Raw genomic sequence first — 14,044 nt, 5'->3', positions numbered from 1 at the left:
ACTATTTACCTTTTTGCATTATATCATAATACACTCTACACATGAGTGTGGTGCTTTGTCCCTTGCAAGAATTTTTGGGCATCATAATAACATGGGTAGACGTGGATTTTGCATCATCTCTTATTTTGAAAATATAATGATAAAAAAAAGCTTTTAAATGTTTTATGTTATTTTAAATTTTGTTTTATCTCATTTAATTTAGTTTTTATATTTTAAAAATGTATGTATTAATTTTATTAAAAAAACCTATAAATAGATTTTGGTCCAACCTGACTAAACCCGCTTCACATTGGTCTGTTGCCAATGGGCTGGACGATGGGCTTATTTTCAAACCCGAAACCCTTAAGAATGGGACCAAGCAGAGAATCCATAATTGCTTCTAAAGAGTGCCATTAAAAGATCCAAAGGATTTGCTAAAATTCCATGAGTAATATGGAATCCATGTTTTCATCCTCGAGGGCAGTTTCCAAAACGAGCATATCCTCAAAATATTCCATGGCCATTGCAAATTCTTGGAACAATTTAAGGCTGTTTTAGTCATTTTGTCAACCACCCCCTCCCCCAAAGAACACACGACACGAGAGGCAGAACAACACTCAATTTGCCAGATCCTTAACAACCCAGCAACCCCCAAAAGAAACCAGAGAACTCCAAAAGAAGCACAAGGAAAAAAAAGGCAAAAGGAGAGAAATAAAGAAGAAGAAATGGAGAGAGCAACCCTCCATCTTCCACTGCTCCTGTTCTTCCTCCTCTGTCTGTCCTTCCCTCACTACACGTCATCCTTAAGAACAAAACCCATCTCCCTGAAAGAGAAATCTGCCTACACAGAGCTCAGAAACAGGGGCTTCCCCGTTGGGTTGCTGCCCACAAACGTTAAGAACTATACCCTCAACCAGACCAGCGGTGAGTTCTCTGTGAGACTTGGGGACCCTTGTCAGATTACTCTACCCCCTGATAACTACCTCGCCACATACTCAAGGAGGATAACGGGGAGGCTGACGGAGGGGAAGATTAGGGGGCTGGATGGGATTCAGGTGAGGGCCTTCTTCAGGTGGTGGTCCATCACGGGGATCAAGACCAGCGGCGAGGATCTCGTCTTTGAGGTGGGCATGGTCTCCGCGAAGTACGCGTCGAAGAATTTTGACGAGAGCCCCGAGTGCGAGGGCGCGATCTCCTTGAGACGCTAAGGTGAGATTTTTGGGTCTTTTCCCCCTTTGTGGGGTTCTCAATCTTTCTGTAAGTTGCTGTGGGGTGTTTTTGAGTATGGTCATGACTCATGTTGGTTCTGCCTCTTCTTTTTTCCTCTCTGTTTTGTTGGTTGACCATTTGGGTTTTCTTGATTTGTTTGTGTATGATTAGAATTTGGTGGTTATGTGTTTGTGGTTTTTTTTTACATAATTTCTGCGCTAGGGGCTGGTTTCCTTTTTGATGATTGTTGGCGGTCATTTTTATTTTTTGTTTGTTTGTGGGTTGCCTGATAGTTGACTGATATTGGTTTTGTATAAAGATGAGAATTTTGTTGTTATTTGTTTGTGGGTTTAGCTTATCTTTCTTATTGTGGTGGCTGGGGGAGAATGAAATTGGTGTCTACAAGTGTTGATTCTGGTTTGGTGGTATTGGTTTTAAGGATGATGGTTATTATTATCTCTAATTCTAGGAATTTGTGTTTTTGATGGATGGTTTCGAATATGGACTCGGTTCTATTTCTTTTTCTTCCTTTTAACTGATGTAGTCGGTTGCAATAGCTGTGTTCTTAATATGAATGTGAATTTTATTGGTCTTATTTTGAACCTTTACTTCGGTTATTTCATTAGATCCAGGATGCTCTTTCATGTGTTTGCTCCTTTATTATTTTGGACTATCTTTCATATGCTTAGTTCGCTAGGGTTGGCTCTGTAGGATTCTTCATGGAAGTTATTTTAGTTGGTTTCTGTTGAAGGCCTATTTAGTAATGAGGTTTAGTAGCTGCAATGCTTCTGTTTGGGGAGACAATCCTGATCATGAACCTTGTTGTCGTGATTTAAGATGACTTAAGATTCAATGTGGAATCCATTAATATCAGAGATCTTAATGCTCAGATAAGCGATACCTTCGTATTATGTTTTTATAGAAACGATTGTACTAAATAAATCTTTTTCTTGAAAGGTCACTACATGTTACTGTCCTGATTTGCTCTCTTTGTTTATTTCATGTTTAAGGCAATCAAATATGATTCAACACAGGCTCACAGACAAGTAACCAAGGATTTGCAAGGCCTTCACTTAAGCATGACTAGCTATACATATTACGTGAGTTTTAACTAGGCATGATGCATAGTTGTAAACATGTATGTTGTTTAACCTGAGGCCAGTATTGGACAGTATGGTATAAGATCACTAATTCTGTGCTTCCACATTTTAATGTCATTATTTTTCTTTTCTTCTTGTGATCTTCTCAAAATAGTTTGTACTTTCATCAAATAAATAATTTATTTAGGGTAGATATCAAATATTTTAATGTAAATGCCTTTTAATTCATCATAACTTGTGGACAATTCTTTAGAAATCTGTTTTATTCCAAAATGAGAGGAAATCTATTGTGTTCTAGTTCTAGTTCAAGTTCAAAGTTCAAGAAAAGATGGCACCAAATTGCAAGTGTGAATTTTGTTTTTGTTTGGCAGTGAAGAGAGAAAAAAAAATATATGTGATCTTCCTGGTCCCTTTTCGATCAGCATCTTCACTCTCTCCTATTCCTATTATAAATTTGTCAATGTAAATGTTTAGATGCATAAATCTGAATTGATACAAGTTAGATAAATTCTCAGAGCATACCTCCCATAGGTCTTGCAGAAATATGTGGTCTTGGTTACACATGGAGTATAACTGTGGGATGAATCAATGTCACTTTTCTACTCTAACTATTGACATCTGACCCTAGCAATTTGACATTATATTATGATTGCCAAGGCAATGGTTTAGTCCAAACTGGTAATGGAAAGGTTAAATAATGCAACATGTTAGGTCTTGAGGTTGAGTAGTTTAAAGCTTATGCTTGATCACATTCTGTGTTTCCCAAATTACTTGTAATTTGTAATAGTGGATTAGTGTATTCATGATAATAATGTCTTTTTTATTTTATTTTTATTTTTTTTTAAACTGGTTTCTCATTGTTTGTGTGAAGGACTGTAAAATGGGAACTCGACTTATCTAAAGATAAAAAAAATGGATGTTACCAAGTTTCTCTTATTATCCATGAGGAGAAATAAACTAATAGGAGACTGAACATCTTGGGATCATTGGTATAAAAACTTTGAACATCTAAACCTTCAGATTGCCTGCAAGATATTATCTTGCTTTGGTCTTCCATATTTTAAGAAGAATCAAACTGTGAGTTTTCAATATGACTTGTATGTAAGCGGACATAGTCTAGGGGCCAAAATGGAGTATCCGAGTGACGTAGCATTAAAATGTTAAACTGTATATCACTATTTGCCTTCTGTTCTAATATGATCTCATATCTGCTTCACTAGATATTAACTTGGATATATGGAGCCCAACACCTGGACCTTCTATTGGTAGACATGTCTGTTGAATTCACTTTATGACTTCTTGAATACACATCAATCTGCTTATTTTATCATGGATATGATATATCTTGATAGGATTCTACATAATCCTGCAAGGAGAGTCTTGAGGTAATTGTAAATTTAAAATTGGAAATGCTTAACTAGACATTAAAAATTGAGTCTTTTTGGGTCAGGTTAGTGGATTGGACCCAATGCATTAGAGAGGTCCAATTGTGATAGGCATCTTAAGTCCTTTAGGGTTAGTCATAAAAAGGGGATTATAATAAATGTGAAAGGTAAGTAAGATTGGAATAGCCTGTCAGGAGGCAACTCTGCCTCGAAGGAGTCTCTTTTCCCCCATTCATTTCTCCATCGATCATCTCTCTTTCTCTTTCTCTCTCCCTTCATCGCTAAGTGCTATGACCCTCATCCACACAAACTGGCTGAGATTCCTCTACTGGGTTGAGTCTCACCATTTTGGTGGTGTGATGAGGATTAGGGCAACACCTATTGATGGCTGTTGCTATCATATCTCTTCTAAACATACAGGAGTTCTGTTGAAAATGTTTAAAACGAAAAATCCAAGGTGTTCACATTAATTAAAAGAATATTTTAATATCAAAAGTTTTTTGTTAAGTATATATGATACAAATTCATAAAATAGTTCAATTTAGAAAAACATCAACAGAGTCAAACTATGTCAAGTAGTGAAATTGTGCTTTTGATTCCACACTACTAATCATTGTTGGACAATTTATTCAGCATCAAAGCTAATGTTTTTTCAAAATGTTTGGTTGTGCATGTTATCTGTGTCTTACGTCGTTTTACACTAATTATAAGATGGAGCGCCATTCAAACGGTGCAAATTTTTTACCATACCCTCAATGTAAATGCTATAAATGTCTAGTGGAGTGGAAAAACAGATTTGATTTCAAGACACATGAAAAATGATTTTCATTTTGTTTAGGAGAAGGTCTCAAATGGGAATTTAAACTTTGGCATATGTTTAGGAAGGATTGAATCCTATGTCACACAGACTTGGCTAGGGGGTCGACGTACCCGCGTTGACACGCCCCGACACTGGTGCGGCTTCGGACAAGGGGCGGACTCGGTCAACAGGTGTCGGACTCCATCTACACACCTGGGCCGAGTCCGTCCACTTTATAGACTCGGTCAACTTTGACCGAGTCTATTTTTGTTTATTTTTTAGGGCAAAAAACTAAAAAAAAATTGAATTTTTATATATTTGTTAAATATATATATATATATATATATATATAGCTAGACTGTGTGCACAGTCACATGGCCAGTGCTATCTTATTACTTTGATTGTTCACAGTGCTATCTTATTAATTTATTATTATATATATATATATAGCCAAGTCTTCGTGTCCAAAATTTTTGAATTTGCGCCGCACCCGCACCCATGTCACATAGATTGAGTCACAAACAATATGATAAATATATGTAGTAAAAACCAGTTTAATTTGTTAAGGAATATGTTGAATATTGCTGATGCAACATTGATTTTGAGGAGGCATGTTAAGGAGAACTAGGGTGAAGGCCTTCCAAGTTCAAGTCTGAGATTTAGTCAACTCAAGGATGAACCTCCATAAGGATCATGACCTGAACTTATTTTGTTTGAATCTCTTTCTAAAACTGTTGTAGTAATATCCTACTCGTGATTATATGCATGATCTAGGAACTATGGGCTAAGTTACTATTTTCCTGTAACAGTTTAAGTATGTGAACAAGCTGACCTATCCTCATTAGTGTTAAAGGTTGTAATCTCATAGACAATCTTATATGTAAATACCCCATCATATGTAATCTTTTAGTTTAGTTACAATAGGATAGCTAGTTAACTTTATTTTTTTGGTTTGGACCATTGTAAGCATATGCTTTTTGACCAAGTCAAAAAGCATAAAGCAAAAACCTTTGGACACTTTCTTAGAGCTTTGCTTTTTGACTTAGTCAAAAAGCAAAGTCCATGAAAGAGTCGTTGGAGCCGTTGGAGTGTCCAACAACTCTTTCTATGGCTCCCTTCTTCAACATTATAAATATGGGCTTTTGTCCCCTTGTAAAACATACTTTTGAGTTGGGATTTCTCCCATTTTAATGAAGTTTATTTTTCTTCTTTGTGCATACCCTTTTTCGGGTATTTTGTATGAACCCTAGTGGTTCTTGTGCTTGAGTGAGCATTATTTGAGAGTTATTTTTGTTGTGGGCTTCTCTTCCTTACATGGTATCAGAGCCATTGGTAGAAGCAATCAAAACAAAGTTTTTTTCGTGCATTGGAAAGCGTGCCACTCAAGTTTCTTTAAAAAAAGTGGTCTCTTTGAAGGTGTAACCGTGTGAAGGTTTGAAAGCCTGGAGGATTACTTGTATTCACCATTTTGTGGTAGAGTATCCCCTTCTCTAATCTCTCTTTTATATTTTATCGTTCTCTTCCCCTATCCTTTCCTTCCCAAATTGTAAAAATGCATGACAATGATAATGTTACCATTAAACCTTTAAAACTCAATGATTCTAATGATGTCACATGGGCTTCAATCATGAAGCATCTCATTTGGGGAAAGGTATTATGGGGGTTAGTAGATGAAACCGATGTGGAACCTACACTAATCCTTACCAAAGAAGAAGGAGAGAAAGAAATATCTCTCTCGGAGGTAGAAAAGGTTAAAGCCATCTCCACTTATGAAAAAAAGTGAAAAGAATGGAAAATGGGACATGCCAAAATCATGTCTTAGCTTATATCAAGTGTTTACATAAAGAAGTGTTAAGCCTTGCAAAGTTTGAACATGCCAACGATGCTTGAGATTATCTTAAGAGAATATACTCTCTTAAGGATATTGCCCACATATGTAATCTTCAAGAAAATGTTCACAATATGCTTCAATGGGATAAAAGTATTAGAGAATATTACAATAACTTATCCGAGTTATGGGAAGAATTGACCTTCAAAGTGGCATTGTCCACAAGACCTAAAGCTTCATCAAAATCAAGTGAATGCAGAGCATTTTTTTCAATTCATTAATGGATTAAGATCTGAATTTGAATCAATCAAATTTGCTCTTCTCCATCGGGGAAAAGTCCCTTCCATTGAAGACACAATAGAAGAATTGAGTATGAAAGAGAATAGACTCAAGAAAAGAATTTTCAAAAGTGATGATGATTCGGTTCTAGCTGTATCTAGACCGGAAAATCATGTTCGCTCATACAAACCTCCACACATTGGGAGACTAATGATGAAAAATAAAGAAGCGACTTTGAAAGAAGAAAAGTCATTTGCTATTATTGCCGTGAACCGGGACATGTCAAGACTTACTATCCAAAATTAAAAAGGCCTTATAAAAAAAAGTAGCTACAGTTGAATCTTCTCAAGAATCAAGTAAGACATCTATTGAAAACATCTCTCTAACTCATTTGGTGGAGACACTTCAACCACTTCTCAAAGGAGCTTCTTCATCTGTCGGAGCCGCTGTCTCTTCGGTCGGCATTTCCGATCTCGGTAAATTTCTTTGGCTTCTTAACTCTGGTGCTTCCTTTCATATGACACCCAACATAAAATTGCTATCACAATGTCATAACTCAAGTTGATCAAATATTTTTACTGCAGATGGAATATCTTTTGAGATTAAAGGAATAGAAAGTTTTGAAAATATTTCACAAAACTCAAAAGGCTTTTGTATTCCAAAATTAGATATATTCCTAAACTTAATCTAAATCTTTTATCTATTTCTTAACCATGGGTGTAATGTTTCATTCTCTTCTCGTGATTGTTGAGTACATGATCACCAGTCAGGGAAGCTGATTGGGGAAGGCTATAGAGAAGGAGGCTTGTACTACATGAATTTTTTGGAAATACCCAAGAATACACTATGTTGTAATGTTAAAAAATTAAACTTGGATCTTTGGCACAAAAGGTTTGGTCATCCTTGTTTGTCCAAGATTCAGTTTTTCCCAAACAAGAATTTTTTTTGTAATTTTGAAGCTTTTACATGTGAAAAATGTATTCTTGGAAAAATGAAAAGACTACTTTTTCAAGAAATAACCTTTGTTTCTATACGACCACTTGAGTTGATACATTCTGATGTTTGGGGTCCCGCACCAGTTATATCAAAAGGTGGTTTTATGTATTATGTGATTTTTATAGATGACTTTACACGCCACACTTGGATTTATTTTTTTAAACATAAATTCAAAGTGTTCTCGTATTTTCAAATATTTCACAATATGGTCAAAAATCAATTTAAGAATGATATCTCGATATTTTGCACTGATTCAGGGAGAGAATTCTTATCAAAAGAATTTAAAGATTATTTGAACTTATATGGGATTTCACATAAAAAATCATGTCCCTACACCCCTCAACAAAATGACTTAGCTAAAAGAAAACATAGGCATATTATAGAAACAACAAGTACATTACTTATCACACATCAAGTACAAATTTTTTTTTGGGCCGAAGCAATTTTAACTGTTTATTTATTAATAGGATGTTTTCTTCCTCGATAAACAAGACTTCTCCCACTGAAAAACTTTATAAGCAAACTCCAGATTATTCTAGGTTGAGGGTATTTGGGTGCAAATGCTTTGTATTTACAGATAAGAATGATAAACTCTCCTCACGTGCTATTCCATGTGCCTTTTTAGGATATACAAGTCATCAAAAAGGTTGTAGGTGTTTCAATTCTAAAAATAACAAACTATATGTTTCAAGAAATGTATCATTTTTAAAAAACAAAAGTCCATTTGAAAATAAAAATTCTACGGAAATAGACGAGTATTTCTTTTTATTGGACTTAGTTCCAAGAAGAAATGAAAGTGATATTGATCAAGATGATCAAAGTGATATGACTAACACAAAACCAATTAATAGCAATCAAGAGTGTATTCAATATTCTAGACGAGGAAACTTAGAAAGACCATGTGTCTTTGAAAAATATACAAAAAACAAGACCAAATATCAACTAGAAAGTCTACTAGAATCTCAAAAACTCCTGCAAAATTTGTGTCATATGAGTCTTTTTCACTGAAGTATCAAGCCTATATTGCTTTAATACATTCTTATGAAGAACCTTCTAGGTATGCTGAAGCCAAAGATCACCCCGAGTGAGTTAAAGCTATGTCAATAGAATTAGAAGCCTTAGAAAAGGCAAATACCTGGACCGTTCAAGATATTCCACCCAACAAAAAACCTATTGGCTGTCGATGGGTATATAAAATTAAGACCAAAAGCGATGGCACTCTTGAAAGATTTAAAGTTCGGTTAGTTGCCAAAGGCTATTCCCAAGAATATGAAATAGACTATGAACAAACCTTTGCCCCAATAACTAGAATGACCACGGTTAGAATCTTGATAGCTCTTGTTTCTAGAAAGAAATGACATATTTTTCAAATGGATGTTAATAATGCATTTCTAAGTGGAAGTTTAGTTGAAGAAGTATACATGGATCCACCACCAGGAATTAATATCCCTGAAGGGAAAACTCTTTGCTTAAATAAGGCTTTGTATGGACTTAAATAAGCTCCGAAAGCTTGATATGATAAGTTTAGTAAGGTTATGCTTGATTTTGGTTTTCAATCTTGTCTTACTGATATAACTTTGTTTGTTAAGAACTCTGATGCAGGTATTATTATTCTTTTCCTCTATATTGACGACATGATCATTACCGAAAGTAATAAACAAAGAGTTTACAATATTAAAAAGTTTCTTAAAACGCATTTTGAAATGAGTGATTTAGGATTTTTGAAATTCTTTCTTGGTATAGAAGTTGCATACTCTTCTAGAGGACATTTACTTAGTCTAAATTTGCTTTAGATGTTATTGTCAGGTCCGGTATTTCAGATAAAGACATGTAGACACTCCTGGGATCGTAAATAGCAAAATGAAGATGGATGATGGAGAACCACTTGAGAACCCAACACCTTACAGACAACTTGTTGGGGCATTGTCTTACATTTTCATCACTCGACCTGACATTGCATATGCTATCCACACAATAAGTCAATTTCAGCATGCACCCACTACTGTTCATATGGGAGCAGTATTGCCAATTATTAGATATCTTAAAACTTCTATTTGTAGAACATTTTTTGTGTCTGCTTTTTCCTCATTAGAACTAACTGCTTATACTGATGCATATCAGAGATGTGATCTAAATGATCGACACTCAACTACTGGGCTTTGTGTGTTTTTAGGAGAATCATTGATCTCTTGGATATGTAAGAAGCAGGCAAAAAGTCTTTCTTTCATCAACCGAAGCCGAGTATAGAGCCATGACTACAACCATCATGAAAGTAGTTGGGTTGAGGCGACTGCTGCAAGATATGGGTGTTGAGAGCACAAAAGCATCACGGTTATGTTGTGCCAATAAAAGTTTCATTTATATTGTTAGTAATCGAACATTTCACGAACGGACGAAGCATATTGAAATAGACTGCCACTACGTGCGTAAGGAATTTCTACAAGGCACTATTGAGCTTCCATATGTCTCCTCAGAATATCAACTGACGGACTTCTTTACCAAACATCTTGCTGTTCCATGATTTCATTTTCTTTTGGACAAACTTTCGGTTCAACCGTAAGTTTGAGGGGGAGTGTTAAAAGTTGTAATCTCATAGACAATCTTATATGTAAATACCCCATCATATGTAATCTTTTAGTTTAGTTACAATAGGATAGCTAGTTAACTTTATTTTTTTGGTTTGGACCATTGTAAGCTTGTGCTTTTTGACCAAGTCAAAAAGCATAAAGCAACAACCTTTGGACACTTTCTTAGACCTTTGCTTTTTGACTAAGTCAAAAGGCAAAGTCCATGAAAGAGTAGTTGGAGAGTCCAACAACTCTTTCTATGGCTCCTTTCTTCAACATTATAAATATGGGGTTTTGTCCCCTTGTAAAACATACATTTGAGTTGGGATTTCTCCCATTTTAATGAAGTTTATTTTTCTTCTTTGTGCATACCCTTTTTCGGGTATTTTGTATGAACCCTAGTGGTTCTTGTGCTTGAGTGAGCATTATTTGAGAGCTATTTTTGTTGTGGGCTTCTCTTCCTTACAATTAGGAGATAAGATTGTTTCTTTAGTCCTTGTTAAACTTGTTTGATAGTATGTCAGATGTCTTGCACATACATCGGGTTTTTCCGAATTTTCAGTATTAAGCCTTTCAATTGGGTATTAATTCTCTTGTGCCTATGTTCTGTATTGTATATTGTCCTTGCTGCTGAGTTTTACTTAATGAATTTAATTTAGAACCTCTGCATCCTTGTGAATTCTTCCCAATTTTTTGTTTTCTAGAAGAAATAATGTTGAGAAATGAGGATCTTGTAGAGACTCTTTTTGGTCGGATAGCAAAAGAAAGAAGCTCTGTGCTGTTTTGCTTCTAAATTAAAGATATACGATCAACACAAAATAATTGAATAATTGGTAGAAGATGCCTTGCTTGGAAGTCAAGTGATTTAACACAACCTGAATTCAAATTTGAGACTTCACCTGGACGAATTTCGGTGGTCCTCTGGAGTCATGCTTCTAATCCATACCTTTCAGATATGGATTTTCACCCTTGAGCCAATGAACTCCTAATGAAGGGAGGATGAGATCTACCTCCGGAGGAGGGGAAGACTGAGTGCGGACCAGATCTTAAAGGAATAATCTGGTGTCTCTTTCTCTCATTCTATGCAAGAATTTTCTTTTCCTACTGAAGGTAAGAGTGACTTGCGGGAAACAACATTATTTTGAAATAGAAAAGAGATATTTACTAAATGCAGAAGATTTTTCTCAAGAGGATGTATGGAAAAGAATCAAGTGTTATCAGTATGGCATTAATCAAACCTCTTTCTTTTTCTTCATGCTTACATAACTCTAGTTAAAAGAAAAACAAAATTCATTTGAACTCATTTGGTTAAAAGACAATATGGAAGCTTGCCTTTTAACTTTTATGATCTTGGTTTCACCTCAATTGGAGGGCAATTAATATTCCACGAGTTGATCTTTACTGACAACTGTTAGGATGAGGAATGTCCAATCTATTTACCCCATTTCTACCTCTAGAGAATTAGTTCATTAGCCATACTTCAGATTTTCTGGTTCCTGACCTCCCACAAATATGATTTGTAAGTTATGCATCAACTCTTTTTAATTCTTTTTTATGCTACACTACATTGTGTCGGGGTGAACATTCTTTATGGATGGCTAGTATATCGTCTTTTAAGCATACCTGAGCTCTCAAGCCACTGCTGATCTTTGGACTGGGGGTACTGTGGAGTTATATACAAAAAAACCTAGTTCACTCTTGAGACCGTACACGGATGCAGTAACTCGTGTACCCCTTTTCTTGATCCACCTCTAATCAACCATCTTTCATAGACTCGGATGGAAAAAGAAAGTTCAATAATCTATCACTTATGGGTCTTTCACACTGACCCATTGAAGAAAGCACACATGCAAAGAAAGCTATTTGAGATCAAAGATAGGGTCAAATGAGAATTGGTTAGGGAGTTAGAAGAATGGTGGCAAGCTTAAGAGAGTTTATAGGAACCTAAAAAATACATCTCTGGCTATCACGTGCAAGCGAATTTCGTTGAATAAAGAGCTTCTCGAACTGGATAGGAGTACTATAGGACTACTCTCTCTAACTAGAAAACACAGAAACTTGAAAATCATTAGTACAAGAACCAGAATGATAAAGGTCAATCAATTATTCCTTGCATCTTGGTAAGGCAAAGTGCTTTCTTTTAAAGAAGCATCTGATTCCAGGAAGTTATCTACTTCCTCTTCTCCACCACTACAAATTCAGTCAAACAGCCGTTTTCTTTGTTCCAATTTTATGCCCCCTGACTTCAACAAATATGACTTCCAAGTTTAACACTAATCTATTAAATAAAAAAATTACCCAAGTGTTCTTCATCATTGGGTGCCTTTCAAGCGAGTTGGTTGGGCTCAACATCTTGGCTTACAGCTGAATTACTTGACTGCTAAATGATGCCTTTAAATTGGTAACTTTCATCTGAGTTGTGCTAAATCTTAAGGCACCACTAGCAAGCAACTTGAGGTGAATTAGTTGACCCACAAGTGATGCCTTAGTCCAAGCATTTAGCTGAAACTATCAACAAGGTAAGACTGATGATCATGGTTTTCTTGTTCCTGCTTGTCATATCATTTGAAGTGCCTGTATATATTAAGATGAGTGGTTTTCAAACTTGATTGCTTTAGTACCAGGATCCGAAGAATTTTAATGGATCAGACTTCCAGTTCAGGGTGATGGTTGGTGTTTGCTTGTTAAAAGCATTGGTGTTAAAACTGGTGTTGGAGATACGTGCTGATTGCTGAAAGACTAGACTGACAATAGAGATGCTCAGTACCAGTTAGCTTGTTATTAGAGCGTGATTGCTATGTAGTTGGACGTGATTATCTAATTAACGATGGGTGTTTCAGTTTGTTGTTTGTTAACTATCTTGGGCTAAGACTTTGGAAATGCTAAATGCTGAGGTATGCTTATCTAGAAAATGAATTCAAGTGTTATATGACTTCATTTCTTGCAGGTGAAAAGGATTTGTTTAGTAGAGATCCCCCTCGTCTCTTTGTGCAGCATCTGGTTTAGCAAGCTCATGCATGGTAAGCAGTTAGTCTCAGATGAGAACCTGGCATTATTCAGAAGACTAGTGAATATGGTTAGATGTATGCTTAACATATATGTAGGACTTGGTGATATGTGTTGTATATACCTTTCTACAAACAATGATGGTAGTCTTTGCAAATTGTGGATCTCTCTCTCTCTCTCTCTCTCTCTCTCTATATATATATATATATATATATATATATATATATATATATATATATATATATATATGTGTGTGTGTGTGTGTGTGTGTTTCACCACCTGTGTGTATCGTCAACTGCTATATATACTTCATGCTCTGCTTGGGAGTCTTGCCTTGAGAGAGGAACACCATTTTCTTGTTTTGCCAAAATGTGGTGTCAGATGACGGAGTTACCAAAAACATGTGTTGAAATGTGGTGTTGGGGCTGCCACTCCATTCCCAATGGAGTGGGAACTAGGGATGGCATTGGACCGGGGCGGGGGTGGGGGACAAGGTCTCCACCCCTGCCCGGTTTCAAAATCTGAACCTTCTTCCCCGCCTCCATCCCTGCACGGGGATGGATTTTAACCTCCACCCCCGCCTCCATCCCCAGTCCAAACGGGGGTGAGGCGGGGCGGGGTGGGGTGGGCCCCCGTTTCCCCTCGGTCTATAGTCATTCCTTAAAGGATTGGGGACGGGGCGGGGAAAGGCAGGGATTGAGACGGGGATGGGGTGGGCCGGGGGAAAGCGTAAGTCCATCCCCGCCTCCATCCCCACGGGGATAGATTTTAACCTTCATCCCTGCTTCCATCCCCGTTTCATGCCCTTCATCCCCGGTCCAAACGGGGCGAGGCAGGGCAGGGCCCCATTGTCCCTCAGTCCACTGCCATCCCTAGGAATGCAACTGCTCCCAAAC

General features: G+C 36.6%; 1 protein-coding gene across 1 annotated transcript; it reads left to right on the top strand.

Annotated features, from left to right (window-relative positions):
- Positions 1-653: 653 nt before the first annotated feature.
- Positions 654-13,305, top strand: LOC149828621 (uncharacterized protein At5g01610-like). The gene is made up of 2 exons (XM_090017655.1): positions 654-1,188; positions 13,090-13,305. Exon 1 carries the CDS (start codon positions 705-707, stop codon positions 1,185-1,187), a length of 483 nt encoding a protein of 160 aa, XP_089873781.1. The 5' UTR covers positions 654-704; the 3' UTR covers position 1,188; positions 13,090-13,305.
- Positions 13,306-14,044: the final 739 nt, after the last annotated feature.

This window comes from Nuphar pumila, chromosome 9 (genome assembly GCF_984573655.1).
Source record: "Nuphar pumila chromosome 9, dmNupPumi1.hap1.1, whole genome shotgun sequence".
Lineage (NCBI taxonomy): Eukaryota > Viridiplantae > Streptophyta > Magnoliopsida > Nymphaeales > Nymphaeaceae > Nuphar > Nuphar pumila.
The sequence above is the reverse complement of the archived record's forward strand: the minus strand, read 5'-3'. Positions and strand labels throughout refer to the sequence as shown.